General features: G+C 41.4%; 1 protein-coding gene across 1 annotated transcript in view; it reads left to right on the top strand.

Moving 5' to 3' along the window:
* Positions 1-19,976, top strand: part of LOC133015130 (zinc finger protein 850-like) — a 44,051-nt gene that overhangs the window by 7,327 nt on the left and 16,748 nt on the right. The window contains exons 3-5 of the mRNA XM_061082267.1: positions 9,255-9,486; positions 9,544-9,802; positions 17,807-17,812. Coding sequence (XP_060938250.1) covers positions 9,255-9,486; positions 9,544-9,802; positions 17,807-17,812 — 497 coding nt within the window. The remainder of the gene's footprint in view (positions 1-9,254; positions 9,487-9,543; positions 9,803-17,806; positions 17,813-19,976) is intronic.

Below are 19,976 nucleotides of genomic sequence, written 5' to 3'. Positions count from 1 at the left end.
AAAGCAAAGAACGAGACATTTATCTATCGCGCGCAAAGATTTCCGCGGCTCGGTGACGTAATGAGATCGTCATCAGGCCAGAAGCTAATAGTTCTTCGGCTCGCTGTTTCGAGTCCCGGTCAAGGTTTCTGTACTATTTTCTTTTTTTAACAATTTAATTTATATTGCTGTCTCAACGTGATGCTGACACGGACACATGAACTCGTGAAGGGTTTCTGTATGATTTTATTTTCAGAGAGACCTTCAGTAGATCACCGCACTTCACACACAGGCGCTTTGTGAAAATTATGAATCTGCGACCAGCTCTGCAGCCGACCATCAACATCTGGAAAAAGGTAAACATATCGCCAGTTGATATGGCCGCCAGTTAAACTGGAACACCGGGGCATCGAATCCAAACTGAAGCTGCTGGCTGAAACTAAACGTAAATACAGTAAAATCATAATTCATGTCAGCAGCAACGACTCCTGGCTTCGCATGTCGGAGGTCACTGAAGTTCATGTTGAGTCGGTGCTTTTGCAGAACCGATGTCGGACACAGTAGTTTCCTCTGGCCCTCTCCCTAACACAACAGGTGAGGACATGTTGAGCCGCATGATGTCTTTTACCCGCTGCCTGTCCAGGTGCTGTCCTGTAAACGGTTCCGTGCTTTGTAGATAATTGGCAAACTTTTTGGAGGAAACCTGGTCTTGTTGGGAGAGACGCGTTCATCCCACTTGGGATGGAGCAGCTCTCTTATCTAGGAATATTACCCAGTCTATCACATGACAACCCAGAGCTGGGACCAGGAAGCAGAGCTGCAGTGCTACACACTGCTCTGCTCCCTCTGGATCAGTCACCCAACCGCATAGAGATTGTGTCTGTCTACCGTCCGATTAAATTATTTAAATTAAACAAAAACAGAAAAAAACAGAGCGAGAACTCCACACAGAAATCTAATACAAATTAACACAACCTCTGAAACAACGCAGGACACTAAGACTTTTAAATGTGGTCTTTTAAACATTAGATCACTGTCATCAAAAGCTATTTTAGTTAATGAACTAGTCTCAGATTACAACATAGATTCATTGTCCCTCACTGAGACGTGGCTGCATCCTGATGAATATGTCAGTTTAAATTAATCTACTCCCCCCCAGTCATTTAAATTCACACGTTCCCAGAGAATTCGGACGAGGAGGTGGAGTTGCTGCTATTTTTAACTCCAGTCTATCAATTAATCCTAAACCTGAACTCAGCTACCACTCATTTGAATGTCTTGTTCTTAGTCTTCTACACCAATCCAGGAAACACCAACAGCCAATCATATCTGCTGTAGTTTACCGTGCTCCTGGGGCTTATACTGAATTTTTAGCAGAATTCCCTGAGTTTTTACCAAACCTGGTCCTAAAGATCGATCAAATTATTATTGTTGGTGACTTTAATAATCATGTTGACAATAATAAAGATAGCCTTAGCGTAGGGCTGTGCAATTAATCAATTTTTAATCGTGATTTCGATTTTTGGGCCAAACTTTCTCCAAACTAATATAATCGAGTCGAAACAATTTTTCTGAAATTGCATTCGCAATTCAGTCCTTCCCCCAAAGCATTCAACGCGGCCCAGCTGACTGGCACTCACTCTCAAGCAGCTGTAACGTGAAGGAGACGAGTTGTGTGTGTGGTGACCGACGGTATTTAAAAAACAGCACGAGTGGAAAATGGCAGAGGGAGGGCCGCCCCGTCTGATCCACAACAAGGGTAGAAAAACTTCTCTTGTATGGGAACACTTCGGATTCAAAGAATCCGACGAGGAGCAGATAACCATAACTTGCTCAATTTTCAACCGATTTTTAAACGGTTTAGTTTGTTATAAACATCAGAGATGTAGTTATGACACTGCATACTTATGAATAATGTTACTTTCTAAAAAATAGAATAATGTTCTAAAATAGGTACATGATTTCCCTTTACAAATATACATCAAAAATTATTTTATTTAATTATATTTAAAAAGTACATGTACCACTACCAACACAATGTTATGGGTGAGCGAGTCGCCTGTAGCAAAATGGCCGCCATGTTCGGACATTCGTCTCCGCTCGCCGGCAACGCGGACGAGACATCTAGCCTGTGTGTGTATATATATATCTATGGCTGCACCCGGCTGCTACTGCAGTAAAGTGAGCCGTCATATGGGAAGCCAGCCGCCACTCAGGGTTTTGTTGCGCGTCTACTCGTGCCTTATACGGTAAAGCGGTATAGATAGTCGGAGTGCCTAAAAAGTACAAAAACACAAATATATTTTAGCAATAGTCTCTCAATTGATTTATTTTGTTATCTTCATGGCGTATCTGTTCATTTAAATTATATATTTTTACTGCAAATTGAAGCGCAAGTCTGTAAAAAAAGACCAATGTATTCATATTGTAACCATATTTGGAAGCTGATTGAAAATATTCCTTAATAGGTTGTAAGTGACTTTGAGTATATTCCTGTTTGTGCTGTCTCTGACTATGATGAGAAAACGTTTTCGAGTGTTTTTACCGCAGAATAACTGAGAAAATTAAAGAGCAAGTCTGTGAAAAAGGACCAATGTATATATAATGTCGATGACACTCACAGGTGGTCTTCTATCATGTTGAGGTGGAATGAGTCTGTGAAAACAGGAGGTTTCTTCTCAATTTTAATGTGGATATTGCATAGTCAGAGACTCTACACACAGGAATCTACTGGAAATGACTCGTAACCTAGCAAGGAATATCTTTAAAATTCATCCAAATATGTATTTGCCCTTTAATTTTCTCAGTTATTCTACAGTAAAAATATACAATAATGTATCTCAGCATAGTCAGAGACACCACTAACAGGAATACATTGGAAATGACTCATAACCTCTCAAGGAATATTTCAGCTTCCAAATATGGTTACATTATGAATACATTGTTTTGTTTTTACAGACTTGCCCTTTAGTTTGCAGTCTGGATAAATGATAATTGACATGAGCAAATACTCCATGAAGATTTAAAAAAAAAAATTCAATAAAATATAGTTTTTTTCGTAATATTTGGGCGTTTCAACCAAACATGCTGTTTTACCGTAAAGCCACAAGTAGACTCGCAACAAAAACCCGAGGGGCGGCTGGCTTCACACATGACGGCTCACTTTACTGCAGTCGGCTGCTCCACCTCTCACCTGAATAATGAGGAGGATTTGATGATGTTGTGACGAGTCTGTGCAGAAAACCTGCTGCTGTGTTGCTCATGTCTGAAACAGAAAGTCTGGACACATTTCTGTGAGTTTTAGCCACAGGTCAAGTTTATCAATCAATCAAGTTTTATTTGTATAGCCCACATTCACAAATAACAATTCGTCTTATAGGGCTTTAACATGGTGTGACATCCTCTGTCCTTAAACCTCAACAAGAGTAAGGAAAAACTACTTAAAACCTTTTTAACAGGTAAAAATATGTAGAAACCTCAGAGAGACACATGTGAGGGATCCCTCTTCCAGGATGGACAGAAGTGCAATAGATGTCAAGTGTAAGAAAACATCATCAAGATAAAAGTTTTTAGCAGCATTGATGAGGGTAAACATTTTTCAATACTATGTGTGAACCAGTCCTGCTGCAATCACAGTCTCTGGTCAGCAGCAAGATCACGATCCAGCATCAGGATGAGATCCACTATAGTCCACATTTATTGTCCACCGCCGCCAGTTAGAATCCATTATCAGCTGCCGCCTCGGTCGTGGTCCCTCATCATCCAATGCCAACGCGACAAGGGATCCTCCATTACAACGACGATCAGCTGGCACGATACAGAATCCACCAAACTGGATCCACCATTGCGACCTACAATCATAATCCATGGTGCGGCCACAGCTGTGGTACTGCATCCGCGGGCGCTAAGGCACAGAAACTCCGGGAAAGGGGTCAAGTTAGTAACATGTACTGATCAGATGAGTTACTTTGATGTGATAAGTATGGAGAAGAGGAAGGAGAAGCAGGAAAGAGAAGCTCCGTGTGTCTTGTGTCATAAATTCCCTGTGCGTCTTAGCATCATCAGGGGTTTTTGCCTTTTCATCAGTTTTGGAACATAGGGCGAGTTACTTTCTGCCGCACTAATTAGCTCTAACTATAAGCTTTATCAAAAAGGAAGGTTTTCAGTCTACTCTTAAACAAACAGAGTGTGTCTGCTTCCGAACTGAAAGTGGCAGATTATTCCACAGGAGTGGGGCTTGATGGCTAAAAGCTCTGGCTCCTACTCTACTTTTAGAGACTTTAGGGACGACAAGTAAACCTGAGTTCTGGGATCGGAGTGCTCTAGTAGGTTGATATGGAACTAACATCTCTTTAAGGTAAAGAGGTGCCATATCATTAAGGGCCTTGAAGGTGAGGAGGAGAATTTTAAATTCTATTCTTGATTTAACAGGAAGCCAGTGTAGCGATGCTAATACTGGAGAAATGTGCTCTTTTTTCTTGGTTCTCGTCAGGACACGTGCTGCGGCATTTTGGACCAGCTGCAGAGTCTTTAACGACTTGCTGCTGGAGCCTGATAATAGTGAATTACAATAGTCCAGCCTCGATGTAACAAAGGCGTGGACTAGTTTTTCTGCATCTTTTTGCGAAAGGACATTTCTGATTTTTGAGATATTACGTAAGTGGAAAAAGGCCGTCCTAGAAATTTGTTTTAAGTGAGAATTAAAGGACAAATCAGGATCGAAGATCGCTCCCAAGTTCCTGACTGTTTCATTGGAAGCAAGGGCAATGTCGTCTTACGCAGCTATATCATTAGATAATGTTTCTCTAAGGTGTTTAGGGCCGAGTATTATAACCTCAGTTTTATCTGTGTTTAATAAGAGAAAATTGCGGGTCATCCAGGTTTTTATGTCCTTGAGACATGCTCGAAGTTTAGTTAATTGATTACTTTGATCAGGTTTTATTGACAAATATAACTGTGTGTCATCCGCATAACAGTGAAAATTTACCGAGTGTGTCCTGATAATGTTTCCTAGTGGAAGCATATATAATGAGAATAAAATCAGGCCGAGCACAGACCCCTGTGGGACACCATGGTTAACTTTGGTGCGCACCGATGACTCATCATTGATTTGAACGAATTGGTAGCGATTAGAAAAATATGATTTAAACCAGTTTAAGGCCGTTCCTTTAATGTTAATTAACTGTTCTAGTCTCTGTAATAAAATGTGATGGTCAATTGTGTCGAATGCTGCACTGAGATCTAACAGAACGAGGACAGACACAAGTCCCTGATCTGAAGCTATTAGAAGGTCATTAGTGACTTTTGTCAGGGCTGTCTCTGTGCTGTGATTGGTTCTAAACCCAGACTGAAAGTCTTCATATATATTATTTTCCTTGAGAAACTCACACAGCTGATTGGCTACAACTTTTTCTAAGATTTTAGACAGGAAGGGGAGATTAGATATTGGCCTGTAATTTGCTAAAACCTCTGGGTCTAGGGCCGTTTTTTTGAGTAGGGGTTTGATTACAGCTATTTTAAAAGACTGTGGTACATAACCTGATGATAATGACAGATTGATTGTGTTAAGTAACAAACTATCTATTAGGGGCAGAATTTCTTTAAGTATTTAGTTGGAATGGGATCTAAGATACAGGTTGTTGGTTTAGAACCTGAGACTATTTTGGTAAACTGATCACAGGTGATCAGAGAGAAGCTGTCTAAGTAATGGGAAGGATTGTCAGCCGTTTCTGAGATCTCTGTTGTTGGGGGGGGGGGGTGTATTAGTGCCAATTGAAGGCAAGAGATGGTTGATTTTATTTCTAATAGTTAGAATTTTATCATTAAAAAAGGGATATTTAGGGATCGAGGAATACTGGGTTCGGTGGAGGTGTGACTCTCTGTCAGCCTGGCTACAGTGCTGAAGAGAAACCTGGGGTTGTTTTTATTCTCTTCTATTAGTTTTGAATAATAGGCAGCTCTTGCTTTGTGGAGAGCCTTTTTATATTCTGTAACACTACTCTTCCAGTCTAGGAGATTTTCAACACTGTTGCTGGAGCGCCACTTCCTTTCTAATTTTCTTGATATTTGTTTCAACTAATGTGTCTTGGAATTATACCACGGAGCTAATTGACTATGTTTTACACATTTCTTTTTTAGAGGCGCTATTGAGTCTAATGTTAATCGTAACGAGTCTGCAGAGCTTTCTACGAGGTGGTCAATCTCAATAGAGCTCAGGTTTTTAAAGGATTTGTTGTTTATGTCGACGGATAATACGGGTTTAAATGTAATCGGAATTATTTCCTTAAATTTAGCTACAGCACTATCAGGTAAACATCTAGAAAATTAGTTTTTTATTAGGGGCATATATTCAGATAATGAAAAATCGAAAGTTATTAAATTATGGTCTGATAGTATTGGATTGCGCGGAAGTACTGTTAAATGTTCAGTTTTGACACCGTATGATAATACAAGGTCAAGTGTGTGGTTACAACAATGAGTAGGTTGATGCACACACTGACTAAAACCAATTGAGTCTAGTATTGAAATAAATGCTACGCTCAGGCTATCTTTATTATTGTCAACATGAATATTAAAGTCACCAACAATAATAATTTTATCTGTCTTTAGGACCAGGTTTGATAAAAAACTCAGGGAATTCTGTTAGAAATTCAGTATAAGCCCCAGGAGCACGATAAACTACAGCAAATATGATTGGCTGTTGGTGTTTCCTGGATTGACGTGGAAGATTAAGAACAAGACATTCAAATGAGTTGTAGCTGAGTTCAGGTTTAGGATTAATTGATAGACTGGAGTTAAAAATAGCAGCAACTCCACCTCCTCGTCCGAGTTCCATGGGAACGTGTGAATTTAAATGACTGGGGGGAGTAGATTCATTTAGACTGACATATTCATCAGGATGCAGCCACGTCTCAGTGAGGGACAATAAATCTATGTTGTAATCTGAGACTAGTTCATTAACTAAAATAGCCTTTGAGGACAGTGATCTAATGTTTAAAATACCACATTTGAAAGTCTTAGTTTCTTGTGTTGTTCCAGAGGTTGTGTTAATCTGTATAAGATTATTGTGTGGAGTTCTCGCTGTGTTATTGTTTAATTTAAATAATTTAATCTGACGGTGGACAGACACAATCTCTATGGGGTTGTGTGACTGATCCAGAGGGAGCAGAGAAGTGTGTAGCACTGCAGCTCTGCTTCCTGGTCCCAACTCTGGGTTGTCATGTGATAGACTGGGTAATATTCCTGGATAAGAGAGCTGCTCCATCCCAAGTGGGATGAATGCATCTCTCCTAACAAGACCAGGTTTCCTCCAAAAAGTTTGCCAATTATCTACAAAGCACGGAACCGTTTACAGGACAGCACCTCGACAGCCAGCGGGTAAAAGACAACATGCGACTAAACATGTCATCACCTGTTGTGTTAGGGAGAGGGCCAGAGGAAACTGGTCTTGTCTGAAAGCAGCTTAACCAACTAACTAACATCCCCTCGCCCTGTTCTCCTCTGTGACCTAATTGGTTTTTTATCCTCAAAATGAACAACTTTTTTACCAGAAACCCTTTGCGTTATGCTGCTTCCTTTACGATCTGCGTCGTGTCGTTGCATTTTTGTTTTTGTTTGTCCTAAATGTGAGAAGAGCCGGCCTTGCTTTGGTTCAATGGAGTATTTATTAAGAAGCAATGAAAAGGTATAAAAAGTTACTGCTAAGCAATGGGCACCCAAACACCCCCCCGGCTCTCTAGCGGCACCGGACAGTCACGAGTGGCGCCGCACGGACGGCGGTTGATATATCTTATAACAGAAGTTATAACAGGATTGGTCTATAACGAGGGGAAGTCTTCCTCGGTTCTTCCTCGATGGTGCTCAGGCGTAGTACCTCCCTCTTGGTACTGGAATAAGGATATGACGAGCAGCCGCTCCCAATCTCGCTCCTCCTCTGATAGTGGCTGGGCAAAATCTTCAGTTCATGACAGTTTATAAAGAAAGGTACAAACAAACCTTGACTCAGCTGACGCCTTGTGGGTTGATGTTGTTGTTCATTGGAGTCAGAATATTGTTCTGTTTGTGTTGACATTTGCATCCTCCAAACCAAAACAACGCCACTCTCTCTTCCCCCCAGAACCTGGGGCAGCTGCTTGAACTCTGTGATGTTGATTAAATCTAATGGCGTTATGCTTTAATATAAAAAGCTAGAAATGAGAACAAGTTAAAGTACAGTGTATTGTATGCCACAGATTTATCCCACAACAGGCAGCAGCTCTTATCAGACCTCTTATCAAGACAGGTGTGAGACTGACCAGTGATGTGAGGCACACATATTCTAAACAAACCTCAAGATTAACACTAAGCAGCAACGGTTATTAGAAGTCACTATGTGAAGGCAATATATCTATATCTAGGCTATATATATGTCTGGCCCAAACTGCTCCTGCCCCGAACCTCCTGCTTTATTGTTTAGAGTACAGTTCCATAAATATCTTCACAGACACAAAGAAGCTAAAATTTAAAATACCAACAGTGTTAACACCAACTGTAAACGACCTCAACATCTCTACTTCCTGAATGTGATCGTTCAAACATCACAACAGTCGACATTAAACGACAAAACACACGTTTTTCAAAACACTTCAGGAAACTCTAAAATGATAAACGTGTGTACTTGTGTTTCAGTGTGTCCTGCAGACGTCCAGCAACTGATGTTGATTAAAGAAGAGGTTCCCTCTGAGCAGCAGCAGTGGAGCCCCCTTGTGGACCAGGAGGACCCAGAGCCCCCCCACATTAAAGAGGACCAGGAGGACCCAGAGCCCCCCCACATTAAAGAGGTACAGGAGGAACCAGAGCCCCCCCACATTAAAGAGGAACAGGAGGATCCAGAGCCCCCCTACATTAAGCTTCAAGGACACATTAAGCTTCAAGGACTGGAGGAGGCTGATATCAAGTTCACATTGACTCCTGTCTCTGTGAAGAGTGAAGAAGATGAAGAGAAACTTAAATCGTCAAAGCTTCATCCGAGTGAGAGGAAGGAGAACAGAGCGGACTGTGGAGGACCAGAACCAGCCAGGAACTCAGGTCATGATGAATGTTTACAACCAGGTCCTGAGGACAAGGCTGAAGACTCTTCTGAGGCTGAAGTCAGTGAGGATGATTGGATGGAGACTTGGGAACCTCAGACTGGTTTAAATACAAGAAATAACAAACAGCCTCTAAGTGAAATGGGATGTGAGACAGAAAAAAAAACGTTTAGTTGCTCTGAGTGTGGTAAAAGATTTAGCCGTAAGTCCCTTCTAAATAGACATAAGAGGAGTCATACAGGAGAGAAACCATTTAGTTGCTCTGAGTGTGGTAAAAGATTTAGTGACAGGGCGAGTCTAAATAAACATATGAGGATTCATACAGGAGAGAAACCGTTCAGTTGCTCTGAGTGTGGTAATAGATTTAGACGTAGAGACAGTCTAAATGAACATATGAGGATTCATACAGGAGAGAAACCGTTTAGTTGCTCTGAGTGTGGTAAAAGATTTAGCCACAGGTGCGATCGAAATACACATAAGAAGACTCATACAGGAGAGAAACCGTTTAGTTGCTCTGAGTGTGGTAATAGATTTAGACGTAGGGACAGTCTAAATACACATATGAGGAGTCATACAGGAGAGAAACCGTTTAGTTGCTCTGAGTGTGGTAAACGATTTAGCCAAAGGGGCAATCTAAATGAACATATGAGGAGTCATACAGGAGAGAAACCGTTTAGTTGCTCTGTGTGTGGTAAACGATTTAGTCAAAGAAGCAATCTAAAAAGACATATGAGGATTCGTACAGGAGAGAAATCGTTCCGTTTATCTGAGTGTGGTAAAAGATTTAAAGGGAAAATTCCACTTTTGTAGTGCTTCTTCATGTTCATTTTGGTAGCTGGCATGTCTACCGTCCCAAAAACACTCCTGTGGTTTGTTGTAGTTCCTCTGTCAGAAACAGTACGCTAGAGTACGTCGAATGGGATTACGACCGTTGTGTACGTAATTTTCCAACCATGCCCATGTAGGGAGTCTCGCTACATGGCCTTGGACAACCCCCCACCATCATCTCACCGGCTCCGGGGGGAAGACTCCCCGGGGAGAGAATCTCCACGGTCTCCGCCTCTACGACCGACATGTTTATCCGCCACTTAGATGTCTGACGGGTTGTGAGCTAGCGTTAGCTCACAAGCTAACTGCGCCAGCTCCAGCTCCCACTGCTGGGGAGCTGGGGCTCTCGCAGCCAGGCTTCAGCCCACCTGACTCTGGTTCAAAACTATATGTTTGCAAGATTGTATCTTCATCTCCAGTAGCAATGTTTCTACACAGGTAATAGATAGCTACAAATCTGGGCTTGTATGTCGTGAAGTAGGGAAAAGGGGTGAGGAGGGCTAAAAATGGGTGCTGTTTTAAATGATCCTTGTGGTATTCTGACCAAAATATGTTCCAGACATTTCATGAAGACCCCAAGGAACCATATCAACTGTGGTAAAATGGGCATAATATGTCTCCTTTAAGATTCAGTCCTATTGTAAGAGACATGTGAGGATTCATAAAGGAGAGAAGTGATTCAGTTGCAACCTTTGCAACAAAGTTTTAATAGGTTTATCAGCAGATACTTATATTATACATATTCATAGTTAAGTTAAATAGACTATAAACAGTTATGTCCCTAGAAAATATAACTCACTGAATAACACGAAAGATTTGTGTTTATATATCTTGTTTCTACTGATTTCTACATAATGTATCTTTTTTTCATAATGTCCTTCATGTCATTTTAAGGTCAAAGTGTGTTCCTTGCACAGAATGAATGTGTGTTCTTAACTAGTTCATCAGATTAAATATGTTTGTTTTAAAACAATGGTTTCTTGTTTCGTGAGATTCAATGACAGTGTGTGTTCTCCTTTATGTATTGAATGTGTTTCCAGGAATAAAAGTCTAATAAAAAGATAATGGCGTCGTCGCCCTCCTCCTCTTTGTTTCTGTATGAACGGAGGCTGCACTGGCTACAGTTGAATTGTCTCATCACGAGACAAATTAATCAGCTTCTCACAGTCAGACATGTTTGTTTACGTTTGACGTGAAGTCGGAACTGGGCAATTTCAGGTCAGAATCTCTGACATACGAGTCGTCTGGAACGCAGCATTACACTCACACCCACGGACAGCGGAGCAATTTTATTTGTATAGCCCATATTCACAAATCACAATTTGTCTCAGGGCTTTAACATGGTGAGACATCCTCTGTCCTTAACCTTCAGCAAGAGTCAGGAAAAACTACTAAAAACCCTTTTAACAGGTAAAAATATGTAGAAACCTCAGAGACACATGTGAGGATCCGTCTCCCAGAACGGACAGAAGTGCAATAGATGTCAAGTGTAGGAAAACATCAAGATTAAAGTTTTTAACAGCATTGATGAGGGTAAACATTTTGAAGGATAACTTCAATCCTTCACAACATCATCTGAGGCTCAAGGTAAATCTGACTGGCTACTGGTTTGTATGGCAGTACGATGAAAACCATGTGGCCCATTCAGTAGATCAGACATCAATACCTCTATGCCTTTTTAAACTAAACGCTTCCTATTTTAGAACATAGGACACAGCTGCTTGAAAGACACAACAGTTGATAAGGTGCTAACAGCTGAATGAATGGCGGTAAATGTCAAACAGCAGGATTGTTAAATTCATAGACAGCTGTGATGTCCCCAATCTATAAAATTTGAAGATAATTATTTTTATATGTTTGTACTGGGATGGTTTGGTTCCGTCGGTCAATCTGTGTGATACTGGACTCAATAGATCACAGATCTATATAATACAACATAGATCATAGGGCAGTGATTCGAAACCAACATATTTAATCTAATGAGCAATTAGCAGGTAAGGCTCGACATCACGTGACGGACGCAGGAAGTGAAGCGTTTATCTTTGCCGCATTGTGCAAAACGCAACCATCGCTTCAAAATGCATGTGCCTGTTCAGTGCTGCTTTGCAGTCCTAGAAATTGTAATTTTTAACGTTTAATTATTTTTGTTTTCATCTCAGTTTGAAGTTGATCTGATGTAAGCCCTGGTACAAGTACCTCAAAGTTAAAATGTGGAATATAGACAAAACGGCCACTAAATGCAAAATGGCGGCCTTCCTGTTGTGTGTTTTTTTCATAACGCCCCCTGAGACGGTTTTGTTTTTCTGGTCATGATAGATCGGTCAATGTGAACGCGTTCCAGGGGTCTCGTTGTATTCGATTTTTTGTTTACAAAAGTTTGAAGTAAGTATTTCCTTGGTGCCTTCTAGTGTGTTTTGTTAGGCACAGCTTCAAGAAGAGTAAAGCTCAGCACAGTGTTCCTTTTCCAGTGCCTTTGTTGATGAAACAATTTGTTCCCTTAATTTGTAGTTGCAACTCTAGCAGATTGATAATAATGATGAAATATCTCATTTTCAAGACATCTTTGAAAGAAACTGACTAGTGGTGGTGTCTGTTTAACTGAGGATTATGTATCAGTGGTCACATCAGGGTTGATTGTCTTATTTATTTCAATATTTTTCTTTTTCTGGATTAATAAAAAACAAATTCTTCTTTTAATATGTTCTCCGAGTCAACGGAAAGCTAATGAATGAGCTGTCTAACTCCACAGTCCTACAGTGCTAAAAGGGGGGGGGGGGAGTGAGATCTAAAAATCCATTAGAAAATGCATCTTAATAGGAGAAATAAGTAACTGAATGAATTAATGACTCACTCTCCCTTTTTCCTATTTGCTATTCAACTTGCTGAGTCATTTAGCTTCTCCATTCCACCTTTCCATTCCGTGACACTGGGCCTTGTTATTGGTGCCGCCTAGTGGCCGGCACCTGTTGAAGTTTCAAATTTTTAACTATAGTCTGTGTCTGACTGAACTCTAAATGAATGAAGATAAAAGTAGTTTTAGCTAGACATAAGGCCTTGGTACAAATGATTTAATAATAACCTTTTCCTTCCTAGGGTTTAATCTACAAATTAAGAATGAATGTTTCACTTGTTCTCATTTCTCGTTCTGTATTAAAGCATAATTTTCCTTAGCTGTATTCAACATCAGACAGAGTTCATGGAGCTGTTCCTTCTGGGGCAAAGTCAGTATGACATTGTTTGGGTTCAGTTGTTGCGAATGTTTACGGTCAGGATTGTTTTGATGAAGCAGAAAACATAATAATCTTTTCTCCAACTGTAAACACCTTTTGCCCGTCATGGCATCTGCTGAGTGAAGGCCTTTCTTGAAGTAAACAGGTTGCCTAGCAACTATCAGAGTAGTAGGTGTCACAGAAATTAATAAAATCTAACTGTTCTCTTCTGAAATGTTACAATTACATGTTGTTCACATAACTATGCTCAAAGTACAGGTGGAATGACCTAAAGAACACCGCTATAAAATCTAAGTAATGTTTGCGTCAGCCTGATACCAGTAGATGTCTGTTTGTTTGGCCATGGATGAACTTGATACTATTTGATGTTCCAAATGTCTATTCCCTCAGGAGAGGAGGGTGACTGTTGCCTCTTCTCTGATAGGTTCCAACCACTGAACTTGTGATGTTCCGCGTGATATGGGAAGATGATGTTGTGACGTCAGATTGTGTATTTAAGACAGCCTTCCTCTCATCCAAATCGTCAGACCTTCAATACCTGTAGTGGTGTTGAAAGCTCTGAACCGCTTGGCCAAGTGTTCACTCAGAAACTCTGTTTGTATTCAACTCTATTCTCTGTAAATTGTTTTCTTGACCATTAATTAAAAACTTTGATATTGATCACCAGGGAATTAAAATTCCCATCACAGTAGGAACGTCATTGGGAGTGTCTTCCTGTTCACTTCCGTATTCCAAAAGCCAGGAGGATGGATTACTCCTGCGCACTTCCGAGGAGGAGGAACGAAGATCTACTGCTATAAAGTAGACAGGCGCCGGATGTTCATGGCGCTCTAATACGACTAATGTACTGGAAGCCCATTGCTTTGCTGTAACCTGTTCATTGTTTTCTAAATAAATACTTTGAGTAAACTGGGTTCGGTTCATCTTCTCTTAAAGGATAAACAAACACGTTTTAACACACCCCCTTGGCCATTGGTTCTCAAACTTTTTCTGTCATGCCCCATTTTGGGTCTAAAATATTTTTCATTCCCCACCCGCTCCCCCGCCCCAACAATATGGGCCAAGTTTAACATGTGTATTTACATAACATACACATGAACATTAAATCCACAACACTTTCATGAATTTCTGACAAAAAGTTGTTTGAAAAATCCTTTTTGTGACATTTGTCGCTTATTTAAAAAAATAGTGCCATAACTTTGCTTTAATTCAACATAATTGAAGTACTTTTGGTGACATTTATCACTACAGTCCTATCAGTCTGTACTTTTTCAATAATAGAGAAAAAATGTATTCAATTAAAATCACTTTGTTACAAAGATGATAAAGCTCAACCAAAAAGAACGCATGCATGTGACTGGGGTGTAATGTTTCTAAGTGTCTTCTTAATTTGTTTGGTTAGGTTTGTTTGGAAAATTAGTGTTTTATGAACCTTTTTTCGTCACTAAAACTGCTCTCAAATCCCCAAACGGAGGTCCTCAGACATGACTTTTAGATATTTTAGGTGGTGAGATTGTTTCCTTCGCAGACATGTCACTCTCCAATCTCTCGGACCAGAAATTATATCCGCCACGAGAAATCAAGGAACATTTTTCCAAATCTTCTCCCATTGGGGCCCATGTTAATTTTGACGATATTTCTGGAAAGGTTAAAACTGAAGAATAAAATGTAAATCGCTCCCATGGCTCCATTTCTTAGTTCTTACGAATAAAACATATATCTTGTTGTAGTGTCAAGCCTTGTGATTCTCAAAATATTTCCATTTTCCTGATAGGACTTATAGTTTTTGAGTAACAAGTATTTGTTTGATGTCGGCATTAGAGTGGAGATAATTTCTCCACTCATTGAATCCAATGATAATTTTCGGAGGAGATTTATGGAATGAGAACTACGTTTCTAAACTGCTCGCAAGGCCTAATTTTTTGACTCGAAACAATAATATAGATATGTTCTTGTTTGTCCAACTCTTGTGATTCTCACGGTGTTTTCATTTCACGGATAGGAGTTATAGATTTTTAATTAGAGCATTTCGTTCGGGACGTTCTCCTAAAGTGCAGTCTGTCCCTCGCTCTCTGTCACACCTGCAGTCATTAGTGAGGTACACAGGGGGAGGGGCCATTGGGGGAAAGGGAGACAGTGAGATGTTTAAATGAACACTTCAAAGGTACAGATCATCTTTTGAAGTGGTGTAGTGAGTAGAGCTGAGGCTCAGAGACTCAGAGGTGGAGAGTTCAGGTCCCAGTGAGGGCAGCACTTTAACATTGTTAATTTCTTTGTCTTTTCAGGAACTGTTGAACTCTTTAAATGATGTTTGAAGTCAATTTGATTGGATCAGTGGGTTGAGACGATGATTTCAACCAGTCTCTCTCTCTCTCTCTCTCTCTCTCTCTCTCTCTCTCTCTCTCTCTCTCTCTCTCTCTCTCTCTCTCTCTCTCTCTCTCTCTCTCTCTCTCTCTCATCAAGCATCTGTTTCTGCACATTCATAGAAGTAATGAATAATGTGTATTTGGTTAAGAGTGTGTGTGTCTGTGTGTGCAACCGGCACCTGAAGCAGGAAAACACGTTGAAAACATACGTTCATGTTCATTTACGTAACACTCGTACAGATACATTACTGAGCATCGTTCACAAGTTACTTCTTCAAAATCCAGAAAATATGATTTGATTATTGTTATTAGTTCTGTGTCTGTCGAGGCAACAAGATCCATAGAATCACTTCCTGTTTGTCTTCAGAGTAAAAGCACAATGTCCCTTTTGTTGTTGCTTCCTTTGAGGAAGGGACAGTTAAATCAAACTGAAAAGGATAATTTCTCAGGACTTAATATTTTAGAAACTTCGTGGATACTTTATTGTGGAAGTGGACTGAGTTGTCCAGGAGGTTGTCGGTTCAAACCCCAGCTCCTCCCACCTGAGGGCTGAAGTGTCCACGGGCAAAACAGTTGAGTTACAGGTCTGGAACATAAACAGAATTCTCCTTCACGTCTTCCTGTCGAGGTCAAAGAACAGAGAGAGACAACAAGAGGCTTCTCTGTTGAGGTTGGGTGTGTTGATGTGATCTCAACACTAGAGGTCAGTGTGTCCTCACAAATGTCCTCATGATGTCCTCATGAGTCTCTCCAGCTGCAGTGTTCAGATCCACAGAGAGTGGGGATTTCTTTTATTGTTAAAATACAGATTATATGGGGAAATAAACACTGATGCCTTTACTGAATCTATTGTGTGTGAATGGATCCAACGCGTGAAAAAATGTGATTTACATCAGATCAACTTCAAATTGAGATGAGTGTCATCTCAACAAGATGGAGATACAAACTCACTCAAAGATCGATATTTCGTCACACGCTGTGACCGTGACGTGGCGTCAAAGTTTAATTACACGCCATTAAAACACAATGTTCTGTATCGCGGACATACAACATGAATCCTTTGATGCTGTGATGTAAACCAACTCCACTGCACAACTCCACTGTGCATTGTTCATAAAGTTCACAGTGTGATGTGCTATTTGTGTGTTGACTGTAATGAGCAATGAGCAGGCAAGGATCAACGTCACGTGACGGACGCAGGAAGTGAGGCGTTTATCTTTGCCGCAGTTTGCAAAACGCAACCAACAATTCAAAGTGCATGTGCTCGGCCCGTTCAGTGCTGCTTTGCAGTCCTAGAAATTGTTGTTCATTTTTGGTTTTACTGTCAGAGTTTGTTTAATTTAATTATTGAGTATTTCTACTTCACTGTCTTAGTACTTTTACTTGAAATGGAATATTACTTTACTGTCCTGGTACTTTTACCACAGTGAATGAACCGATTTATTCTTCCACCATTGGTTAAGTTCATTTTGTTGCTTATACTTTACTACTTGTTTAACAAGTACTTGTAACAGAGTATTTCTTCTTCCTCTTCGTCCTCTAGTCCAGCAGGGGTCGCTGCAGGCTCGGAGCTCGGAGTCTCTGCTTCCTGTCTTTGTCCCCTCAGAGCCTCAGAGAGGAGCAACATGGCCGCCATGCAGCAGCTGCGGGTGTTGGTACATGAGCGGATCCGCGCTGCCGCTGAAGACTTCCTGCTGCAGGTGGAGGAAGGAGGAGGAAAGGCTCGAGTCCCGGAGCTGAGAGCGATGCTCACCGAGCGGCTCGCGGCGGCGGGAGAGCAGATCCTCGCGGGTCTGGAGGAAACCTTGTTCGAGTCCGAGGAGCGAGTGGAGCGGACAGAGCGGTCCCAGCGGGAGGTCTGCCGCCGGAGGAGGCTGCTGGAGGCCGCGATGCAGCCCGTAGTCCGGCTGCACAGAGCAGGTCAGTCCCGGGAGCAGGGGGGGGGGATTCATGTTGTGGAGGGCCGCACCAACAGGCTGAACTCAATTCTACTCGTATTCATTTGATAAGCTTCTCCTGGTCAAAGTGAATATTATGATTACGTCATTACGGTAAGCGTTCTGCGTCATTTCCTGTTTACCAGCCGCTGGTCGCTCTGTGAACTAGCTCCTCTGCTAACAGCTGTTTCTCTGCATCACTCCGGCTACAATCACCGGTCTGTAGTTAAACAGCCACACAGACCAGCCCCTCCTCTCTGGTGCTCCGTGACTCTGTGTTCTGTGTGAGCTCAGCCTCGTAGTCTAACAGGCTGAGACAGCAGCGATGGCTTCTCTCTCTCCCTCTTGCTCCGAGTGGCTCATGTTCACTGACTCCTCCGCCTCCATTAACAGTAGAGCTACATGTGATAAATGTGGTGTGTTGGTAGCTATGGAGGCGAGAGGCTCAGCGACTTAGAAGCTCGTCTCCGCAGCTTAGAAGCTCCGTTAGCTGTAGTTAGCTTAGCCGCGGAGCCTCCTAGCTTAGCACGTAGCTTAGCTAGCAGTCCCTCGACCTGTCCCGTGCAGCCGGGAGCCCAGGGCGGTGGGTGACGTTCCGGAGGGGGCACAGTGCTCCCCTTAAAGAGCCCACGATTAAAGAGCCACCAGCTCACGGTTCAAACAGATTCTCCAGCGACCACAGTCAGCTGCATCCCAGGGACCAGAGCCGGTGTTCCACTTTAACTGGCGGCCATATCAACTGGCGATATGTTTACCTTTTTCCAGATGTTGATGGTCGGCTGCAGAGCTGGTCGCAGATTCGTCATTTTCACAAAGCGCCTGTGTGTGAAGTGCGGTGATCTACTGAAGGTCTCGCTGAAATTAAAATCCTACAGAAACCCTTCACGAGTTCATGTGTCCGTGTCAGCATCACGTTGAGACAGCAATATAAATTACGACGAAATTCTTTATGATCAATTAATCAATCGTCGATTAATTATGCCCATCCCTACAACTCATACATGAACAAGTGCAATTGGAAGTGATGAAACTTAAAATAAATATTAAATAACATTTTCTTACTTTCTAACAAAGAACTTTAACCACTTTAAACAAAAAATGTCGGGTTGTATTGTTACCGTGCCATGACAACCATGCCATATAACAGGACTTAAAGCAACACTTTTAGAACATGAACTGACAATGCATAAAATTACGAAACCCAACAGTGCTTTTTTCCTTTTTGTTTATATTTACAGTGATTGATAAGGTCTGATTTTGAGACCCGTTTCACCATGCAACTACACAACCCAAACCTATACCAAAGTTTACAATTTTGAAATAAGCAGACCTAAAAACTCAATGCAGTGGTTAAACTTTGGTAGAGGTTTGGGTTGTGTAGTTGCATGGTTAAACGCCTATAATGACTCTAATTTGTCATAGTGCTTTATTAAAAGTCAACAAACTTGTGGTTCATCTTCAGCAGAAGTTGATTCTCAAAATTGCGCGAATCCAGCCGAGCTCTTCGAGGGCTGAAGACAAGTCCTGCATAGCTAAACAGTCGTTCACAGGCTGCAGAGGCAGGCAGAGGTGTGTTCAGCTTAACAGACAACTTGCAGACAGCAGGGAACGTCTTCAGTACATCCATCTGATCTGCTGTAAGGGCCAGGTATCCATCTAGTTGCTTGGAGCTGTCTTGAGTAACGTGAGAGCTCTTCAGCGAAGAGAAGAAGTCTCCCTCATCAGATGAGCTGGATCTGGTGGCTTCTCCTGACAAGGAAGGATCCGCAATCTGCTCCTTGATGTAGTCCATTCCTGAAATACAGGGAGGGTCAAAATAGAATTAGTACAGCTGAAATACCATTAACCCTGATTTCATGTACATTCACATATTATTTTCGTTTACAAATGTCAACATTTATCATCTTCATTTGACTTACCCATTCTGATTGTAGCAATATCTTTTGTCCATGCAGTTCTAAATTTAGGGAGGAGAATAGCAGCGGCAACCAATTCAGGGTCTGTTGACATGTGGCCAAAGCGGTTGTTTACTCCCACTTGTAAGGCTTCAACCAACGGCTTGCAGTACTTTAGATGGAGCTTGGCTTTCTCCAGTTTTGAACTCAACAGGGTAATAGTCGGAAGCAGCCATCCCATCTGGACATTCGTTTCGGCCTGGAGAATGTTGATGGCCTGGGCGACTGGGCTCATGGTGGTGACACACTCAGTTAGGAAAGAGAGTTCAACTGGGTTGAACCTGTTCGGAAAAAACAAAACATCAGTGTTTTACCACGGTGTATAAATATTTTATCCAAATAATCAATAGCTTATTAATCTATAAGGTTTTAGGCTAAGGTTTTAAAGTAAATCATGTAGCCAATTCTGGGGTTGTCTACCGGTTCCTATTGTGGTTCAGTTTATTGGGGCGATAAAATATTTTTACCACTACTGGAGTGCAGTAGTAGAAAGGTTGTTGAAAGCTGAACAGGATTTGTAATGATGGGTCAAAAGTGGATAAGTAATTTCCCCTTAGGGATCACTACATATGCTGGATTTTTTCTAAAGGGTCAAGAACGATATATAAATGTA

The sequence above is a fragment of the Limanda limanda genome, chromosome 12, assembly GCF_963576545.1.
Source record: "Limanda limanda chromosome 12, fLimLim1.1, whole genome shotgun sequence".
Classification (NCBI taxonomy): domain Eukaryota; kingdom Metazoa; phylum Chordata; class Actinopteri; order Pleuronectiformes; family Pleuronectidae; genus Limanda; species Limanda limanda.
This window is presented reverse-complemented; position numbering and strand designations above follow the sequence as displayed.